Source organism: Cricetulus griseus, chromosome 2 (genome assembly GCF_003668045.3).
Source record: "Cricetulus griseus strain 17A/GY chromosome 2, alternate assembly CriGri-PICRH-1.0, whole genome shotgun sequence".
In the NCBI taxonomy this organism is placed as follows: domain Eukaryota; kingdom Metazoa; phylum Chordata; class Mammalia; order Rodentia; family Cricetidae; genus Cricetulus; species Cricetulus griseus.
This window is the reverse complement of record NC_048595.1, coordinates 35,253,102-35,265,286: the sequence shown is the minus strand read 5'-3', so window position 1 is coordinate 35,265,286 and position 12,185 is coordinate 35,253,102. Positions and strand designations below refer to the sequence as shown.

Sequence of the window (12,185 nt, the reverse complement as noted above, 5' to 3'; positions counted from 1 at the left end):
GGTTAAGGCATGACTTTGGGTAGGGTTCCACTTTTCTCTGGGAAACCCCAGATTAACCTTAGCCAGGCACAGTGGTGCACACATCTAACCCAGCACCTAGGAAGCAATCTTCTCTGGGAACTCACATGATGAATGAAGGTCCCCAATACAAAGTCCCCAGACTTCCCATGAGCCACCTCACCTGGCTGGAAGAACAGCAGCTGGTAACAACCATGCACTTAATACTCATGAAAGTTAATGCTTAGTACACCTACACAAATTTAGTGGAATCCTTGAAACCCACGTCTACAAAGGAAAGGGAGTCTTCTAGCCTGACAATACAAGCATGGTTTAGTCAGCATCCCTACAGTGTTTGAGAACTCAGCCCTGAAGAGCTCACAAGTCTCTTCCACACCAACCTGCTCTAGGTTCCCAAAACACCCAGGAAATACCGGGTTTACTGTAGCCCCCGCTCTCAAAATAGACTAGGCCCAGGGCCTCTTACAGAACAGCTAGACAGTAAAGATGTGTTCTTCAGCTTTGCTCAGAGAAGGAGAAAATTTAGCCATGCATTTCGGACAATATAAATACAGAACAATAAACACCTTTATTACATGAGCTATGAATGAGTTTATTTGCCTTTCCGGGCTTTGATCTTCCTCAGGTAGAACTCCAGCTCCTTGCCTTCTAGCACATAGCCATCTGCTCTGCCGCACTGGCCTGGTCTTGAGGCAATACAGGCTGTAAGAGAATAGGCGGTCTTCAGTAAAAGGACAAAAGGCCCCACTCAACCTACCTGTCCCCTTTAAAGCCCAACTTGCTCTGATACCCAAAGGGCTGGCGTGAAGCCAACTGTCTCCTCAGATATACTTTATCCTCACTTACAAGTCAGCAGCAGAACTGGACAAAGTTCTCATCACTGAGACAGCCACCAGCCAGAGCATCACCACATCCCTCTTCAGCCTGACAGCCACCAACACTCATGCTTCCCACACCACCACCACCACCGCAGCTGACTCACCAAGAAGCTTGCCCTGCTGGAACTGCTCCTCCAGAAGGCTGCTGATTTTGGCATTCTTTTTCCTCTCATCATATTTCTTTTGAATTTTCTTTGATCGCTTTTTGTTTAATATTTCTTCCTCCTCGGGGGTCTGAATAAAGAAAATACAAATGGGTACGTCATGAGGAAAGTCACCAAGCCTTCTTAACCCCCAAAATTCCTGATGCTTGCCTTCTTCAGCACTATAGTAGTCATCTCCTTCCTTCAGTAGCAGAACTGGACAGTATTCTCATCACAAGAAGGCAGCCCTTCCCCTCATCCCCCACGGGAAAACAACACTCACCAGCTTGGCCCCCTTCTTGCGGCCCAGGGGCAGTGCATAGTGGGACTCGTACCACTGCCGGTACGGTGTGCTGTCGATGAGCACAATGCAGTTCTTCACCAGGGTCTTGGTGCGGACCAACTCGTTATTGGATGCATTGTAGACAACGTCAATGATCCTTGTTTTTCGAGTACAGCCTGCACACGAGGGAAACTCACAATTAAGGGGCTGGGGAGGCAGCCCAGTGCCAGGCACCTGCTTAATGTGTACCTGGCTCCGGCACATGAGCACAGGGCAATCACTAGCTTCACCTCCTTTCCCCAGGGTCCTTAGTGCCAGGAAGGGCAGAAAAGAACACCCAGCCTCTCTTCACCCACAACCATTCTTTCTTTAATTCAGGGAGCTTTTGCAAGCTCTCCAGAAACCACTCCAAGCTGCATGAGTCAAATCATATCCGGAAGAATTCTCCAGCCACCTCAAGGTCTTTGAGCAAGGGGCAAATTCAAACTCCCCGATACCCAAAAAGGACCACTTACACTCAGAGCCCCAGGAAAAGTTTCCCACGTCCAACCTTAGGGCACGGTACTTCTTATTGCCTCCTCGAACTCGGACTGTGTGTATACGACGAGGACCAATCTGGAAAATACAAGAAAATCACAACATGGTCATCAAGAAGAGAGGGGACCGTGAGAGGCACCTGAATTATACGGAGGTAACAGTCAGTGTAACTATGACAAGTCCTTTCATTGGCAAGTGGCATTCAGGTGACCAAGACGGCCTAACCACGCCTAAGGATACTTTTTCATCACTCTAGTTACCTCTAAAAAGACAGACCCTTCAAACACAGAAAGAATTCCAGTAATACTCCAATGTGACAGGAGCCCATTCCAGGGGTCCCTTGAGTCCTGGTGCCCAGCATGTCCCATTAGACCCTAAGCTCGGCGACGCGGGCGCACAGACCCAGCACGTGGACATGTGCCAAATGCTCAGTCTCCAAAAATCGGAGACATCAAAGCCTAAGAAAGAAGCGACCACAGCCACCGCAACCACGCTCTAGCGCAGGGAATGAGACACCCCCGGCCCCGACCCCGGCACGCACCTTCGTGTTGGCAGCAGGCCGTCCCAGCTCATACTTCCGCTTCTTGTGGTAGGGCTTTCTCTTACCCCCGGTCTTGCGGCGCTTGTGCCAGTTGTCCCGAGAGATGCCTGTGTGCGGGAGCGGGGACGCAAGCCTGAGCAACCGGGCCTCGGTGCCGGCGACTCAGCCAGCTCCGGGGCCCCGCTCGGCGCGGCCGCACACTCAGCTCTCCAAGGTTGGCCTCCCCACGACGCAGTCGGGAGTGTGCAGCATACCTAGGTGTCATCATGCGCGTGCGGCCCGCGGCAGCCATGTTGGACCGCTCGCAGCCCGGAGCCCGGCCAGCGGCCGCAGAGATCTCGGCAGCCCAAGCCCACGGCCGGCCCTCCCCACGGGTGCTCGTGGCCCAGGGTCGGGCCGAACACGTTCCTGGCAGGCGTGCGAGGCAGGATGGAGGCGGATGGCGCTCGCTCCCCGCAGCCCGACCCGGCCCGCAGGAACACTCACCCATCGCTCGGCGCTGGCTGGAAAGAGGAAGCGCAAAGCTTCACGGTCCGGTTTCTAAAACGCAGCCCCGCCTTCTTTACGTCTCTTCCGGTTTCCGGGAAGGACCTGGGGCGGCAGCGTTCCTGGGACGCTGGCACGGGGGACGGTCCCGCGGCGTGCCACGCCTGAGACCCCCCCTTCAGGTCCCTTGACCTCGGGCATTGTGGAGGGCCCGCCCGCTAGTCTTTAAGCCGACGTGATAGGACACACTTGCCCGCGGTTGAGCTCGCAGTTTGTTTTTTCCTTTGGAGACAGGGTTTTCTGTAGCCTAGATCCTAATTCCCACCTCCCAAGTGCCGGAATTAAGGTCGTACACTACCTTGTCTTTATATGTTGTCCCCCCTCCCCTTCCCCGTTTATTCTTTTATTTTTAAAGTTACACTTGGCAGGGCATGGCTCACGCCTTCAATCCCAGCTCACCGGAGGCAGAGGCAGGTGGATTTCTGTGACTTGGAGGCCCACCTGTTCTGTAAAGCGAGTTCCACGACAGCAGGGTTTGCACGGACCCTGTCTCTACAAAGAAAAAGAAAATAAAGTTAAACTTATCTGGTCTATGTGGGTGGGCTCGTGACTGGAATAGGAGTCAACTTGAGGGAGTCAGTTAGGTTTCTTTCTACCCTGTGGGACCCGGGATCTTTAGTTTTTGATTCTTTTTTTTTTTTTAATTAGTTAAAATTAGGAACAAGCTTGTTTCACATGTCAAAACCTTCTCCCTCCTCCCCCACCCCCGACCTATCCCCCACCCTATCCGCCCTCCACTCCCCAGGCAGGGTAGGGCCCTCAACCAGGGCTCCCCAAAGTCCACCACATCATTCTGGGCTGGGCCTGGGCTCTTCCCCATGAGTCCAGGGCAAGAGTGTAACCCTTCACGTGGGATGGGCTCTCAAAGTCCCTTCTTACACCCGGGAAAAATACTAATCCACTACCAGGGGCCCCCTGGATTCAGCGGCCTCCTCATTGACATCCATGTTCAGGGGTCTGGATCAGTCTTGTACTGGCCTCCCGGACAGCATCTGGGGTCGATGTGCTCTCCCTTGTTCAGGCCAGCTGTTTCTGTGGATTTCTCCAACCTGGTACCGATACCTTCGATCTTCATTCCTCCCTCTCTTCAACTAAGTTCCAGAGTTCAGTTCAGAGTATATCTGTGGATGTCTGTCTCTGCTTCCATCAGCCTCTGGATGAGGCTCTTGGGTATGGGACAGATCGGCCTTTTGATTCATTTTTGTGTGTGCTCCTGTTGGGAACAGAAGCTGTTGGATACCAGGCAGCCACAGTACCAACTCAGCTCTACCCTGTTAAGTTTCAAACCCAGGAAAAATGCCTGAGGTGCCTCTTTAACATATCGAAGTGGACCTGACCTCCAGGTTCTTTCTGCGTCCCTAAGTCCCTGCCTGTTAAAGGGCATGACTGCCATGCCTGGTCCTCTATCCAGAACTCGCCAACCCAGGGACAAGGCTGCCCTTCCCACAGAGGTTAGACATACACAGACATTTTGGTTACCAGTCCCCTTTTGTACCTTTGACCTCCAGGCCGCTGTGCCTAGTCTCTCCTCTCTCCTGTCCCTACCCCACACGGCCCAGCTCAGTCTGCTCATGTCCACTCTGGACTCTCCCTGATGTCTCTGCCTCTACCTACCCTCTCCCTTTTATCTAAATAATAAACTTTCTCCTCCACCATACCAATGAGCAGTTATGTCCTTTCCTTTCCTTTTGATTTCTATTTTTCATTCATACCCTAGTTCTGGAATACAATTATTTATTTTTGGGCTGGAGAGATGGCTCAGAGGTTAAGAGCACTGACTGCTCTTCCAGAGGTCCTGAGTTCAGTTCCCAGCAACCACATGGTGGCTCTGGTGCCCTCTTCTGGTGTGCAGATATACATGGAAGCAGAATGTTGTATACATATTAAATAAATAAAATCTTTAAAAAAAAACATTTATTTTTTAATTAAAAATGTGATTTATTTTCTCCCAGCAGTGGTGGCCCACACTTTGAATTCCAGCACTCAGAGGCAGAGACAGGAGGATCTTGTGACTTCCAGGCCACCCTGGTATACAGAGTAAGTTCCAGGTCAGCCAGGACAGTTACACAGAGAAACCCTGTCTCAATAAAAAACAAGCAAACACACAAAAACCTGCTGCAGCAGAGTATGCCTTTAATCCCAGCACTGAGGAGTTGGGGTGAGGGGTGGGGCAAGGGGGTATTTTGATTTCATGTGCATTGGTGTTTTTGCCTGCATGCATGTCTGTATGAGGGTGTTGGATCCCCTGGAACTGGAGTTACAGATAGTTGTGAACTGTCATATGGGTGCTGGAGATTGAACCTGAATTCTCTGTAACAGAATGCTCATGGAGCAGACTCAGGTCCTCATGTTTGTACACCAAGCTCTTACTCACTGAACCATCTCTTCCAGTCCCTTCCCTGTGAAGTCCTGGCTGTCCTTGAACTCACTCTCGGTCCTCTGGAAGCACAGCCAGTGCTCTTAACCCCTGAACCATCTTCTCAGCCCACGTTTCATGTAATTTTCTTTTCTTCTTTCTTTTTTTTAAAATTTTTTTTAAATTTTATTTATTATGTATACAGTCTTCTGCCTGCATGCCAGCAGAGGGCACCAGATCCCATTAAAGGTGGTTGTGAGCCACCATGTAGTTGCTGGGAATCGAACTCAGGACCTCTGGAAGAACAGTCAGTGCTCTTAACCAGTGAGCCATCTCTCCAGCCTCTCATGTAATTTTCATGTTCATGTATTATGTCTTAAAAATAAGCTCCGGGACTAAGTGTCCCACAGACCAGACAAACTCAAAATGGAGGGTTTAAAGGGTTCTAACTCAGGTGGTATAATGCTTGCTTAGCATGCCTGAAAGTGGTCAGTTGAATACCCAGCAACAGAGGAAATACGTTGGAGACAGGGTTTCTCTGTATAGTCCTGGCTGTCCTGGAACTTGCTTTGTAGACCAGACTGGCTTCAGATTTAGATATCTGCTTGCCTCTGCCTCCTGAGTGTTGGGATTAAAGGTGTGGGCTACCATGCTTTAATCCTTTGTTTGCTTTTTTTCTTTTTTCCTGTTTGCCTTAAAAAATACTATCTGTCAGCCGGGCAGTGGTGGTGCACACCTTTAATCCCATCACTCGGAGGCAGAGGCAGGTGAATCTCTGTTAGTTCAAGACCAGCATGGTCTCCAAAGGGAGTGCTCGGAAAAAAACAAAAAAAACAAAAAAAATAGCCCAGGCTGCCCCTCAACTGGTGATAATCCTCAGCCTCAATGCTGGGATTACAGGTTTGAGCCACCATGCCAGACCAAGATGTCAGATCCTCTGGAACTGGCATTGCAGGAGTTGTGAATCACCTAACACTACTTAACACTCTGGTGCTGGGAACTAAACTCAGGTCCCTTCAAGAACAGCAAGTGCTTTTAACACTAGACCATCTTTCCAGAACTATTATTGTTTTTGTTTTTAATTTCCTTTAATTTCTTTTTCAGATTCCTAATTGCTGCCATGTAGAGATACACATCAATTTTGTGTGAACGTATACAGGATCAAATCCACCTATGAACAGAGAACTGGAATTTCTGCTTTTCCAATTAGGACCCTTTACTCCTTTTTATTGCCTAATATCCCTGAGCAAAAGTAAGTAACCTTGAGCCAGGCATGGAGGCACAGGCATATAGTCACAGCTACTAAGAGGTCTGAGGCTGAAGGATTGCAAGTTCAAGGCTAGCCTGGATACCTTAGTGAGATCTTACTCAAAATCAAACAAACAAAAAGGCTCGTGAGATGGGCTCCTGGGTAAAGGTGCTCACAAGTCTGGTGATTTGAGTTTAATCCCAGAACCCAGGTAAAGGTGTACAGAAAGAACCAACTCCACAAAGTGTCCTCTGACCTCCACACACACCAAGAGTACATGTGATGACTCGAGCCCTCATATACACATGCACACACAGTTTTCTCACTGAACCTTTTACCAGGCTCAATGACAAGCCCGAGCAATCCTTCTGCCCCGCAGCATTGTGGTTACAGGCAGTCTTTCTCACACTTCACTTTTTTTTTTTTTTTTAAGATTTACTTTATGGGGCTGGAGAGATGCTCAGAGGTTAAGAGCACTGACTCTTCTTCCAGAGGTCCTTAGTTTAATACCCAGCAACCACATGGTGGCTCACAACCATCTGTAATGAGATCTGGTGCCCTCTTCTGGCGTGCAAGCATATATGGAGGCAGAATGTTGTATACATAATAAATAAATAAATAAATCTAAAATAAATAAAGATTTACTTTATGTGTATTTTACCTGCATGTATGTATATATTTGTACATTCTCTGTGTGCTTTGATGTACAAGGAAGTCAGAAGAGGGCATCAGATCTCCTCTAACTGGAGTTACAGTGGCTGTGAACCACCATGTGAGGGCTGGGAATTGAATCTGAATTCTCTGTAACAGAATGCTCATGGATGCAGACTCAGTCCTCATGCTCTTACCCACTGAACCATCTCTCCAGTCCCTTCTCTGTGTAGTCCTGGCTGTCCTTGAACTCACTCTGTAGACCAGGCTGGCCCTGAATTCAGAGATCCACCTGTCTCTGCCTCCCAAGTGTTGGGATTAAAATCGTGTGCCAACTAGCTCAGCTTTCTTACTTTTTAAAATTAAATTTCAAAACAAATATCCCCATAGGTAGCAGAGAGATTTGATAATCCACTCAGATTCTGTAGTTGCATAACCAGACAGCCACACTAGCTTCAAAAACTAAGTTGTTAGCTGGGTGGTGGTGGTAGCACTTGGGAGGCAGAGGCAGGCAGATCTCTGTGGGTTCCAGGCCAGCCTGGTCTACGGAGTGAGTTCCAGGACAGTCAGAGCTATTACACAAAGAAACCCTGTCTTGGGAAACAAAACACAAAACAAAAAAAAAGCATTAACCTCCAAACTGTTCTGCAAAATGTGGCCTGCCTAGAGCAGCAGAGAAACTGACCAGACAGGGATTATTAGATCACAGTAGGGCATTCAGAATTTATACTTTGTACCAGGGAAGTTACTGAAGAACACCAAGTTGAGGACTAATTTACCATTCCTCTGACTAGTTGACAATGGGTCACTGAGAGCCAAAGGCTCAAGCAGGGAGACTGGTTAGGGGGTTCTAACCAGAGCTCCAAAGTTTCCAGATGAAAGTCTTTAGTTTAACCTCTGTGACACTAAAAGGTGAATTTCTATAGTCTCCTTTTAAAAGATGGGGTGGAAAGTTAAGTTCTCTTCTCCTCCCACCCCAGCATCTCCTCTTGCTGATGCCAGGCAAGTGTTTGCCACTGAGTTCCATCCTTAGCTTCAAGAAGCTGTTGTCAAGGCTACAGAGTGATTGCTACTTCTCTCAAACATGGGACTCAGCCAAAATTCTGAATGCAGAAATTCAGATTTTAAAGGCTACTTTGTAAATGGAGGCAGAGCTTTTCTGTTCAGACTACCTGGGTCTCAAATAATCACACACACACACACACAAAAAAAAAAAAAAAAAACAAAAAACCTCCAGCTTATATCAATTACAAAATGTTCCATCTATAGCTCAGGCTTATTTCTAACTAGCTCTTACAACTTACATTAACCCATTTCTATTAATCCACATCTTGCCATGTGGCTTATGGCTTTCCCTGTCCTCTAGCATGTCTTGTTCCTCTGGTGGCTGGCTCACATCTTCCAGCTCTGGCCTTTTTTCTCTTTGTATTTTCAGTTTGGCTTTCCCACCTATTCTTATTCTGCCTTGCTATAGGCCAAATCAGCTTTATTTTTAACCAACTAGGGTAAGATATTACCAGCATACAGAAGGATTATCCCACAGCACTACTTAATGACATCTTAGACTTCTTTTGCTACAAGGTAGAAAATGCCTTTGTTTCATAAACTAAGGGGTTGAGAGTTTTGCTCAACGATTGAACACTTGATGACAAGGGCTGAATCCCTAGAACTGCAAAAATAAACACGCAAAACGTTTTGGGCATGCTGTCAATTCACCTTTAATCCCAGCACTCTGGAGGTAGAGGAAGTGGGTATGAGTTTGAGGACAGCCTGTCTGGTCTATGCCAGTTCCAGGCCAGTCGGGGCTACATAGTGAAACCCTATTCAAGAAACAAATAAAACAGGTTGGTAGCCAGAACTTGTTTCACTCATTCCCATTGTTTGCTTTCTGAGTGAGTTTATATATTCATGCAATTTGCCCACTCACTGCTCAACAACACCCCCCCTTTTTTTTTGACAGGGTTCTAGAACTCCCTCTGTAGACCAAGCTGGCATCCAATTTATAGAGATCCATCTGCCTCTGCCTCCCAAGTGCTAGGATTAGAGGCCTGAGCCACCGCTGCCTGGCTATACACCACCACCTTCTTTGTTTTTTTTGTTTTGTTTTTGTTTTACGAGACAGGGTTTCTCTGTGTAGCTTTGGAGCCTATCCTGGCACTTGCTCTGGAGACCAGGCTGGCCTCGAACTCACAGAGATCCGCCTGCCTCTGCCTCCTGAGTGCTGGGATTAACAACAACACCCGGCACACCACCACCTTCTTAAATGCACATCTATGTGACTCTTAGCATTAAAACCTTACCTCAACCCATCACATCAATGTTTTTCTTCCAGTCAGGGTCCCCAGTATCGTGACATTGCTCTCTCCCTCTCCCAGCCCAGTGAAGTACCCAGGCTTGGGTGGGATGACACAGCCACACCTTTCAGCCATTGTTCTTCCAGCTCCTCGGACCCTCATTTGCATTTTTGGGAGTCGCCCCACACAGGAGTAGGACTCCAGGGTCACTCCTGCTTGATTTGCAAAACTTGTTCCTCTTTCCAAACCCTGCCCTTTCAGAGAATCTCCAACAAAGGCACCAAAAAGCCCAGTTCTGCAATCTTAGTGGCTACGGCAGCTCCTCCTCCAAAGTTGCAAGTAGCCCAAGGCTCACCTAAAGTGGTTAGCTTTTGACCACACTTGGGCACAACCCCAGCTTATGGAGGACATGGCATCGCCTCTTGCCTACAGGGTACATAAGCTGTGTGACTCTGATCTCTGGGACTGGAGGGCTCACTTGGGAGTTGCTTGCTCAAATACACCTGTTTTGCTTTTTCAATTCCGATTGATACTGTGTCAGTGAAGAAACCTATTATCGTGTTACAGAAAAACCTATTAAGAAAAAATGAAGACATCCCAGCACTCGGGAGGCAGAGGCAGGCAGATCTCTGTTAGTTCGAAGCCAGCCTGGTCTCCAAAGCCAGTGCCAGGATAGGCTCCAAAGCTACACAGAGAAACCCTGTCTCGAAAAACCAAAGGAAAAAGAAAAAAAAAGAAAAAGGAAGAGTCCACTGTCCTGGATAAGCTGCTTTGTGATCTAGATTTCTTTTTTCTTTTCTTTTCTTTTTTTTTTTTTGTGATGGGGGAGGAAGGGTCTTACATGCTGTCCTAAAACTCATAAGGTAGCCTAGGCTAGCCTTGAAGTCCTGGGACTCCTTCTGACTCAGCCTTCCTAATGCTACCACACCCAGCTTTTCTGGATCACTTTGAACTGGGGATGAGCAGCAGCTGCAGCACTTCACTGGTGGAGAGGAATATGCTAGTTAGTCTGCCACAGGCAAGTCATTGTCAATGCGCTTGACTGAAATGGGCATGTGTGCACTGGAGTTGGATTTGCAGGCTTTTGGTTCAAGAGGCCCAAGGTCATGTACAAGATACAGGTTTGTAGAAAATCATGGATTATAACTATAGCCAGCTGTCCAGCAACTTCTGAAAGATGGATGCCATGCAGAAGCCCATCTTGCTGGGTGGCCAAAGGCCCCTCAGTTCCCAGTTCAGAAACCATAGGGTCCAGACCTTATGGGTACCATTTGATGGGTATGGTTGGGAGATCCAGCATCCATAGAAATGGTCTGTGGCAAGAAGTAACTTCTGCATACCACACAGGTACAAGATAAAAGATTGTAAGATGGGGGCTGGAGAGATGGCTCAGAGGTTAAGAGCACTGACTGCTCTTCCAGAGATCCTGAGTTCAATTCCCAGCAACCACATGGTGGCTCACAACCATCTGTAATGGGATCTGGTGCCCTCTTCTGGTGTGGAAGCATGCATGAAGATGACTGTGTACATAATAAATAAATAAAAAAAATCTTTAAAAAAAAAAAAAAAAAAAAAAAAAAAAAGATTGTAAGATGACTCAGGCCTGGCCTGGTTGCTATTTCCCAGAAAATCCTAGGTGTAAACCTGGCCATCCCCTCCATAGCAGAGGAAGAGCCAAGGATTTTCACCACTTGTCTCCTGGGTTTGTGAGCTGAGTCACTGTTTTACCCAGTCTGAACATGTGCTGCATTAAAATCCTTTAGGAACACATTAGCACCACTCACTGAATTCATTCTATGATATCTGACCCGTGAGTGCCCACACACCCATGCCTTAAGCTTGGTTCCTCAGTCCACCTGACAAACTAATCATTTTGCAAAAAAATACTATTGTTTCCTTCAGATGCCTTTTCTCTTCAGGAAGTCAAATGCTTTGTCAGCATTACCAATTTCTCAGCATGTCCTGAGAAGAGTAAGCGAGGCCTAGAGCCACAGGCTAGATTCCTGCTAAATGCAGATGCTGAGGAGGGAGGGTTATAACTTCAAGGCCAGAGACTTAGTGGGACATTGTCTCAAAAAGAATTTGCTAAGATGGCCTTAGCCCCATCTTCCCTGAAACTCTGCACCGTGAGAGCAAAGGAGGGAAAAGTGAAGGCACAGGTTCAAGTGCAAGAGAAGAAAGCTGAGGCAGAGGTGCAAGTAATCAGCATGTGTGTCCACAAAGGCTTTGGGAGCAGAAGTGAGGGGTACTGAAGGACGGGGGCTGGTACAAGTTGTTGGTACTGTTGGTAATGTGCTGCTGTTGGTAATGAGTCTCAGTGGATCTGGAGCATCACCATCTGCTCAGAGAGCACCCGAGAGACTGCTTGCCTGCCTGCCTGCCTGCCAGCCCAAAGTCTGCTGGCCCTCTGCCCTGGACCTGTGGCATCTGCACTAACTGTGAGTTCTGTTCTCACTTGTGGCCAAGTGTAACTCATGTAACAATAAATCAGCTTTCTCGCTGTCTCAGCTGAAGAATCAAAAAAAAAAGAAAAAAGTAGGAATACAGCTATAATGGTGCACTTTCCTGGCATGTTTAATCCTCACTGCTTTGTAGCTAGAGCAATGCAACTTTAGCCCCTTTCACTTAGCGTTCCTGGCCCCAGAACCTGAAGCTCAGTACACGGCTACTGAAGACAAAACAAAGATTG

General features: G+C 47.7%; 1 protein-coding gene and 4 non-coding genes across 5 annotated transcripts; all 5 read right to left on the bottom strand.

The window, feature by feature from the left end:
* Positions 1-567: 567 nt before the first annotated feature.
* On the bottom strand, positions 568-3,044 carry Rps8 (ribosomal protein S8). Its single transcript, XM_027402595.2, has 6 exons — positions 2,887-3,044; positions 2,401-2,507; positions 1,838-1,937; positions 1,323-1,498; positions 1,001-1,130; positions 568-720 (listed from the first exon to the last, which is right to left on the bottom strand). The coding sequence occupies exons 1-6, from the start codon at positions 2,888-2,890 to the stop codon at positions 611-613; spliced, it is 627 nt and encodes a 208-aa protein (XP_027258396.1). The 5' UTR covers positions 2,891-3,044; the 3' UTR covers positions 568-610.
* On the bottom strand, positions 835-904 carry LOC113833011. The gene has a single exon (XR_003482775.1). It is a non-coding gene; the product is annotated as a small nucleolar RNA SNORD38 (small nucleolar RNA).
* LOC113833012 lies at positions 1,212-1,279 on the bottom strand. Its single transcript, XR_003482776.1, has one exon. It is a non-coding gene; the product is annotated as a small nucleolar RNA SNORD38 (small nucleolar RNA).
* On the bottom strand, positions 2,015-2,117 carry LOC113833013. The gene has a single exon (XR_003482777.1). It is a non-coding gene; the product is annotated as a small nucleolar RNA SNORD46 (small nucleolar RNA).
* Positions 2,595-2,673, bottom strand: LOC113833009. The gene has a single exon (XR_003482773.1). It is a non-coding gene; the product is annotated as a small nucleolar RNA SNORD55/SNORD39 (small nucleolar RNA).
* Positions 3,045-12,185: the final 9,141 nt, after the last annotated feature.